Here is an 8587-nt window from a genome sequence, read left to right on the forward strand (position 1 = left end):
AAAATCAAGTATATAATTTGAGATGGGATCAGAATTTGATTGGAACATGATGCTGTGTGCATGTTCTATCACTTACTCTCAAATTTCTCTAAAATTTTCTCCATCTGATTTTAATTCACATATAGGGCAAAATAATAATAACCCCCCGCCAATAAGACTGCCTACCAGTTCCAGGGTAAGATCAAGAGGAGATAAAAGGAAGAAGAAGGAAAGAGGGAAGGAAGGGAGGGAGGAAAGGAAGGAGGGAAGGAAGGACATATTTCCATCCTACAGCACTATTTTTCCAAATAAATTTGAAGCCCTCAGCACTTATTAAATGAATAAAAAGAAACAAAAAGAGATATGATTTCAGATATAGATTTTTTTTGGTTCAACAATTAAAGTAATCTAGATGAAAATGTTTTTCTTTTAAGTATTACTATTTTCAGCCTTCACCTGTTGAGTCTTTTCCATTTAAATGGACATATGATTTCTAAAATACATTTCAAATGAGTTTGGGCAACTGTATTGAAAACTAACCATCAATAAAGGCTGCCTGACATTTGTGTATTGTGTGTGTGTGTATGTGCAATCTTCAAGCTTCTCAAACTGACCAGTTGGTAACGCTATAAATAAACTACTTGTGAGAATGACTGGCTGTACCTTTAGAAAGTAGAGTTAAACCTTTAAAATAAAAGTAAAATAAATATAAGCCCTGCTTTGCATTAAAAACACGAATCAGTTTACAAAAGGAATGTATGAGATATCCGAACTTTCTTCAATTCCATACAGCATTTCTGTTTTAGTTAAGGAATTGGTTTTCTTAATTTTACATTGCAATGACTTTACCAAACATTTTCACTATAGACTTTTTGAAAGCTCTTACAGTAAGAAATTATCAACAAAAAGCAGGCACATTAGTGTACAAAAATGTTGCTGTTGATTTTTTCTTCTTCTTTTGAAAGTGCAGATTTATGTGCATCTTACAAGACCAACTATGGTTTTAACTCTCACTAAGATTTAAACTGAACAGAACATCTCCCAGGAATATTGTAAACTTAAGAGGCTTTGTTCAAAATTCCTTTCAGCTCTCTGAAATGACACCTTGAGAGATTAATGCGTGCTTTTTTTCTCTCTCTCTTGCTGGCTGGCTCTCTGAACTTAAAACTCTTTTGCACTTTTAAAGCTGAGGTTATCATGAAGATTCATTTGATGCAAGGGGAAGGGTGAGGATGCCAGGCAGGCTGAACCGTTTGGTGATTTCAATCCAAGCCAAATGAGAAACTGTGAGAACCAACCCTAAAATGTTCAATACTGAAGAGATAAAAGACGGTAAGGGTAAAAATTAAAAAGATATTAAAAGCATCATCCCGAGATTGCCCCAATTATCTTTATCAGTGAAAATGCACTTTGCTGAACCCTTTAACAGGTAGCTATGTGTTTTTTTTTTCCTTTTAGAACCAAAAGTACCGTAGCAGAGAAAGAGAGAAATCTTGACAGGATATATTGGAGAAAACTCCAACAGGTTGCAAAACACTGGCAACTTTCTAAAACTCTGTTCAAGACTTCCCCAACCAGAGGTGAAGAGAAAAATATGCCCGATTCTTCAGGAAAAAAAGAAAAGAAAAAAAGGAAGGCAAAGCTGTTTGGACCAACAGGTCACCACTCGCCACCAAAAGCAGGACCAACACTACACACCAGCCTGGTCTCATTTCTAGGCATTTATTGGGGTTCTACCTTGGGTGTTTTTATTTTTTATTTTTTTGGCAGCTTCTGGGTTAAGAGTCCTGGCAAACAGGGGGGGGGGGTTGGCCTCACCTTGTGCTACTGGTCCTGCCCATTAAACCTCTGTGCTTTGCCCCCTTCGCCCCAAGTTCACCTTCTGCCCCTTTCAGTCCAGCAGGCTGAGGGGCAGGGCAGGCGGTCTCCAAAGGGGTCTGGCCAGGGCCTACACGCGGTTGGCACAGAGCTCCCTGGGATAGATGTCTTCATAGGCAGGAGGCTGCTCATTGGGCAGCGGGTAGCAGTAGGGGTAGGAGGCATTGAACTCGGGGTCCATGGGCGAATACCCAGGCAACTCGATGGAAGGGTGGCCGCCACAGTGTACCTCCACCCCGGCCTCGTCGAAGACGTGGAAGACGCCGACGTTAATGTAGGAGACGGCCTGGAAGGCGCAATCGCCCCCCGGGGACAGATCCGGGTCCTCGCTGGAGAAGATCGAGCCTTGGCTTTGGCGTTGAGGCCGTCGGCCGCCACCAGAGCCGCCCGGGCCGCCGCCGCCACTTCCCCCGCCGCCGGCTCCCCTCCGTCGCCTCCGACGGCCGCCCGCGAGGCGCTGCTCCTGTCGGCAGCGCCGCCGTCGGCGGAGGCCCCGCTGCTGCGCCGCTTTGTAGTTCTTGACCAAGAGCAGGTTGAGCAGCCCCAGCAGGCACTCGAGGGCGTTGAAGATGGTGGAGATGACCAAGCCGCGCTGATAGTCCCGCAGCTTCTGGCAGCGCAGCAATAGCGTCGTCCCGGAGCCGTCGGGGCCCCCCGCAGGCCGCGCCCGAGCCGACGACCCTCCTCCTCCTCCAACCTGTAGGAGGCAGTAGTGCGAGTACTTCTTCTCCACCAGCGACACCGTATCGCCGTCGATGACGGCCCCGGCGAAGGCGCTCAGGACCCCCAGCATGAAAACCAGGACCCCCAGCAGGAGGAAGTTCTGTCGGCCGCCGGGGGGCGCCTTGGGCAGCGGCTGGGACTGGGGCTGAGCGTCTCCGGCGACCGGCACCACCGCGCCTTCGCTCGCCCCGTGCCCTTGGCGGTGCGCTCCGCCGGCCCCCTCGTCGTCCGGCGGGCGGCAGCAGAAAAGCGCGGAGCCCAAGAGCGAGAGCCCGGCAGCCAGCAGGAGCCCCGAGTAGAAGGCGCCGGCCGCTGTGCCCAGGCGGAACGGCTCCCCCTTGAGTTCGGAGCCCAGCGAAAAGCACTTGAGGCCCACGGCGGCGGCGCTCAGCGCGCAGGCGAGCAGGAGGCAGCTGGAGAGCGCGGCGCAGGCTCCCCGGACACTCCACTTCATCCTCCGCGTCTCCTCCGCCGCCTGCGCCTCCTCCTCCTCCTCCTCCCTGCCTCGCCTCCTCCGCCTCCCTCCGCCTGCGCCTCCTCCTCCTCCTCCTCCTTCGCCTCCCTTCTGTCCTCATCCTCCCGTGTCCTCCTCGGCGTCGGCGGCCCTTGCCGGGGAGGCGGCCGCCGCGCGTTGCGGGAACATAATGCTGGGGACGGCGGTGGCGAGAAGGGAGAGTTCCGAATGCGCCGCCGCCGGTGCCGCCGTTGCTCTGGCTGCTACCGCCACAGCGGCCGCCGCTGTCACCGCCGCCTCCTCTCTGCAGGCAGCCGGCAAGCACGGCTCACGCACCAGCTTTTTCCTCCCCGCCCTGCTGCCTCCCGCTCTCTCTTATTGAAGCTGCTGCTGCTGCTGCTGCTCTCTTGCTCGCCGCCGCCGCTACTGCTGGGAGCCGATGAATTATTGATGGCAGCAAGTTCGAGGCAAAAGAGGGGCATCGAGCACCTCGCCTGGGTAGCAGGAAGGAGGGAGGGCGGGAGGGCGATCTAACCGCCGCGGGGTGGAGGAAAAAAACAGGTCCGACGGTTTGGACGAGCCAGCCCTCTTCCTAGCCAGCCTCCTCCGGAGACGCGCGTGGCACAGCTCCCGCCGTCCATTCCTAGCGGGACGGTGTGTCAACCTGGACTCGAGGGGGTGGGGATGGGGAGGCGCGGGAGCGAGGGGGGCGTGATGGTGGCGCTCAGCAAAACACTCCGAAGCTGGATCAAATCAACTCATCGGAGGGCAAACGGCAAGGAAGGAAGGCGTGTCCTTCCCGCGCATCAGCGGCAGCGACGATCGCTACCCCCCACAACCACCTCCTCTCTCTCTTTCTCCCCTTCTCCCCAGTTCTTGAAGAATGAACGTCCACTTCTCACCCGCTCGAAATCCTTCACGCGAAAAGGAAGGAGGCGCCACTGTTAGCTTAGTCGGGAGGATCTCTGCGCCCCAGCCGTGCCAAAGGGTGACTGGCAAGAGGTGGCTTTAAAACGCAGGAGGATAAACCGGAGGAGGGGGGGTGGGGGGGTGGGCGGGCGGGCGAGGGAAGCGTCACTTTTCTTTCATTCGTATAGAGTGAATCATTCTTCTCCCAGTCGGGGAAAAAAAATCTACTTGTGGGCTGCCGCGGACTCCAACGCTGCTTCTCCGTACTTCGTCCTCCCTTCCTTCCTCCCACCCGCTTCCCGATCTGCTTCGCTGCTCTGGCAGCCCCCCCCCCCGCTTTTTAAAACGAGCCTCTCGGTTGGTTAGGAGTTAAGTCGGTGCAGGCAGTAACGCGAAATCCACAAGCTGGTGCGGGGAGATGTTTTACGAGGGTTGTGTTAAGTTCGCTATCGGATAAACGAGGGGGGTGGGGTGTCAGAAGAGATGTGGGGAGAGCCGGGCAGTGTGAGACGCAGAAAAGCGGCGAAGTTGCTCGGGTTGTTGCATCGACTCCCGTTATTACAAAGAAAACTAGCGCGCAACCTTTTATCGGCGATTGAATGTGTGTGTGAATCGCTGGTGGACTGCGCTTTTGTACAGCCTCAAATTAGGCTTCTAGTTCCCAGATAAATAGAGGCGGACGAAGCGTCAGATAGGCGGTCCGATTTATATATACCTCCCGTGTCTGCCTAAAAGTGTCCTCTTACTTGGACACCCCCCGCCCGGTACTCTCCCAAGTAAATCTGATGGGGTCTAGAAAAAGAGCAGGACAGCTTTGGTGCTCTTGATCTAGGGACGTCTCACCCCAACAGCCAGGATGTGAGAAACGAGTCTGTTTTGGCTTCCGTGGAAGCGAACGCGTTTTCCAAACTTGCTCATCACTTGCTCTTCCTCTACGAATTAATCTATTATATTAAGCTTGCTTTGAAGCCATCTTCTACTGAGTCAAGCCATTTTTCCATTCCATTTCCCGGAGCTTCTCTACAATGTCTCCAACCATGCCTTGAACGTTCCACCGTTGTCCAACCTATAGTTGAAGCAGCCTACAGTCATCCGTGGCTCTTAAGGTTTAGCATATTGGATGTAAGGTTTCCCCCCTCTTTTCCTGATATGCTGGGTATGGTCTGACACTTCAGTGACCGCTTGATTGCTGACATCACCAAAGGTTGGCTCTCCCTGGCTCCTATTGGTCACTTTAGGCTGCTGCTCCTACTACCTGCTCTCCTTTCCTGGGGTTGTTGGGCTCTGCCTTGCAAGATCTTTTCGGCTTAGATCCTAGGAGAGACCAGAAAGAAGGCATTTGCTGACATTATGCCTGATCAGCACTTTCCGAAGCACTCCACTTTTTATATATTGGTCTAGTGCTCTTTTAAAAGAGCACCAAACCTGTTTTTCATATACAAAGGCTCTTTTGAAACGGCTCTGATCCTGCACTTTAGAAAAGGTTGATATAAGCTGGGCCAGAGAGCTAGATATGTTGCTATATGCACCAAGACAAATTCCTTGTGTGTCCAATCACACTTGGCCAATAAAATTCTATTCTATTCTATTCTATTCTATTCCAATCATTTTTGGGGTACATTATAGGTTTTCCATAGCTTCTGCTAAGAGGGATTTGATTCATTGAGAGATGATCATGTGGATGGCAACTCTTAGTAACCACCAACGGTAGATAGACCACATAGGTGAGGTGGGGGGCACATAGAGGATTTGGAGAGCTGTATTTATTTAACATTTTTATGACCGTCATTGTTTCTGAAGACAATCGGCATGAGTGCCACAAAAGTCACCTTGATCAGTCCACACTACTAGGCCAGCCTCCCAGAGCTGCAGCTGTTTGTATAGCACACCCAGGTAGTTGATGCTTCAGGGCTGGGAATGGGGTGTCCATTTTGTAGTTGCTTTGGTGGCACCCAATGCCATGGGAAGGCTGGGTGTCCAGGGGTGGGAGAAAGTTACAAAAGTTAAAATGGCTTAAATTTGTAAGATTAAAGTTCCTCTAAAAGGCTCAGAAATGCTACTTCCAGAAATAGGACTAGCTGGACAGGACTTTTCTGCCTCCAGATAGTTTGCACGGGGAACAAAAGTTGCAGCTTATGGGACTCGATACTAGGACTGAATCCAATGAACGGATAGAAGGGTGCGATGGGGAAAATCTGGTAAAAATGCAGGAAGCAGGGGTCCTTGTGTCTCACAACTTGCTGATAACCAAGTGGGGGGGGGTGTCTTTGGTGCTCTCTGAGCTTGGTTATTTTCTTGCTTGGTTGTTCCCTGCAAGAAACCACAGCTGTTACCTCGCATAGATGATGTTATCTAGTTTGGGTAATGAAACGTCTGCAGGAAAACAACGAAGCTCAGAGAGAGCACCAAGGAGCCCTCATTTCAACTCTCGGCTACAAATATTTTCCTTTAAGCTGCTTCACTGTTCCTCTTTATTATTATTATTTTCTTTAAAAGATGGTTAAGAGAGGGGAGGCAAATTAGTGGACGTTCTCAGCCGCGAGCCTCAAAAGAGAAGAGCTCAGAGGCAGTCGAGGGTTGCTGTAGCAAAAGAAGAGGGGGGGGGGGAGGAAACAGGCCACGTGGGAGCTTTTCTTTACTGACCCAGAGTTAGAGGGTCGCGAACATGCGGAGAGCAGGTTGGCGCCCAAGTTCCTTCCGCTGGGACTCATTGCAGGGGTAGGTTTCAACATTTTTTATTACCGGTTCTGTGGGTGTGGCTTGGTGGGCATGGCATGGCTTGGTGGGCGTGGCAGGGGAAGGATATTGTAAAATTTCCATTCCCAACCCCCTCCAGGGGAAGGTTATTGCAAAATCCCCATTTCCTCCCAAACAGCTGGGACTCGGGAGTCAGAGAACGGATGGGGGTGAGGCCAGTCAGAGATGGCATTTACCGGTTCTCCAAACTACTCAAAATTTCCGCTACCGGTTCTCCAGAACTGGTCAGAACCTGCTGAAACCCACCTCTGACTCATTGGCCCCCACCGATTTCTATCTGGGTCCTCTTTGGAATCTGGCAAGGAAGGAATCAGTCTTGAAGCCTGGACAACGGGTTGGGGGAGGGAGACGGGGGTGGGGGTGGAGGTGGGGCACGAGGATTGATGGCCGGCTGGCTGCCTGGCAGGCAGGCAACAGGCTCTCTCGCCCGCTTTGCAAAGTCTTGATTGCTTCATCTCCAGGCAATGCCATGTTTAATGAATTAATCTGCGCGCGGCGACCGCAGATTGGAAAGTGACAGGGATCTTATCCTCCGAGCTTTCCCCTCTGCCCCGTGTTTCCTCCCCCTCCCCCTCCCCCTCAGGGATTTTTTTTTATCTGGGAACTTGTGCTGCCTTAGCAGAGATCATCGCAATCTTCCCCGCGCTTTGTATTATTGCTGGGATCAAAAATACGAGCTGTTATCACGCCAACGCTTAGCCGCGCCGAAGACCTTACGCTCGCTTCAGCGATGCCTCCCATTCACAAAGCAACCTAGGAAAGCGGATGAAAAGCTGTAGTTGCCTTTAAATGTTAATTTATTCTGGTATCGACTCCCTCGCCCCCCCCACCCCCACCATCCCAGCCAACGTTTCTATACGGTTCTATCCGAAAGTGGATGGGTGGTGGTGGATATAAAGATTAATGTTGAATTTTAACTGGTTGCTTGGGAATTTTATGTCTGATTTTCCCCTCCAAAAAACAAGGCAAAGAAAAATAACATACCTGTAGAACAGTGGTTCTCAACCTTCTTTTCACCACAGATTCCCTTTAAATATCTTTTCTGGCCACAGATGCCCAATGCATAACTCAAGATTTAAATCATAACATTTCTTTAAGCCTTCACAGACCCTCTGTGAGGACATCACAGCCCCCACCCCCATCCACAGACCACAGGTTGAGAACCACTGACATAGAACATAGAGCAATAGGGTTGGAAGGGACCTTGGAAGTCTTCTAGTCCAACCCCCTGCTCAAGCAGGAGACCCTAACCCAGGGGTCTCCAACCTTGACAACTTTAAGACTTGTGGACTTCAACTCCCAGAATACCTCAGCCAGCTTTGCTGGCTGAGGAATTCTGGGAGTTGAAGTCCACAAGTCTTAAAGTTGCCAAGGTTGGAGACCCCTGCCCTAAACATCTATGCAAAGATGTTAGATCTAACATCCAAAGAGAAACCATGGATCTTAGCATCCTACAATAACATTTGGAAGAAATACACCAGGGGTGTCCAAACTTGGCAACTTTAAGACTTGTGGACTCCAAAGCTGGCTGAGGAATTCTGGGAGTTGAAGTCCACAAGTCTTAAAGTTGCCAAGTTTGGACACCCCTGAAATACACAGTAATAGTGATAAATGATACATTATTACTCACATAATGGACTTTCCAAGACTATTTTTCCTTTTTTGAGAGGGGCAGGTGGGTGGTGATAGTGGTGGTAAATGCGAACACAGTTGTCAGCCTTCCTATTAACCAAAAGAACAAACATTTAAAATAGAAACACGGAGCTCTCTTTTAAGCAAGTTGAAGTCCTCCTTCGATTCTGCTCGGTGCTTTCTTCTACACTGCACCAGCAGAGTCTCTGAGCTCATCCCTTTGCCTTCTGATTTGAAGCAAACCAGTTCATAATT

The 8587-nt window shown here is 50.6% G+C and overlaps 1 protein-coding gene across 2 annotated transcripts in view; it reads left to right on the plus strand.

The window, feature by feature from the left end:
• The window catches only part of PIGG (phosphatidylinositol glycan anchor biosynthesis class G), a 185511-nt gene extending 182893 nt beyond the window's left edge, over positions 1–2618 (plus strand). For both annotated transcript variants that reach the window (XM_058166479.1, XM_058166480.1), the window contains one exon: positions 1438–2618. In XM_058166479.1, the coding sequence (XP_058022462.1) occupies positions 1438–2485 (1048 nt within the window). In that variant the 3' untranslated portion in view covers positions 2486–2618. The remainder of the gene's footprint in view (positions 1–1437) is intronic.
• The last annotated feature ends 5969 nt before the right edge of the window (positions 2619–8587 follow it).

Source organism: Ahaetulla prasina, chromosome 2 (genome assembly GCF_028640845.1).
Source record: "Ahaetulla prasina isolate Xishuangbanna chromosome 2, ASM2864084v1, whole genome shotgun sequence".
NCBI lineage: Eukaryota > Metazoa > Chordata > Lepidosauria > Squamata > Colubridae > Ahaetulla > Ahaetulla prasina.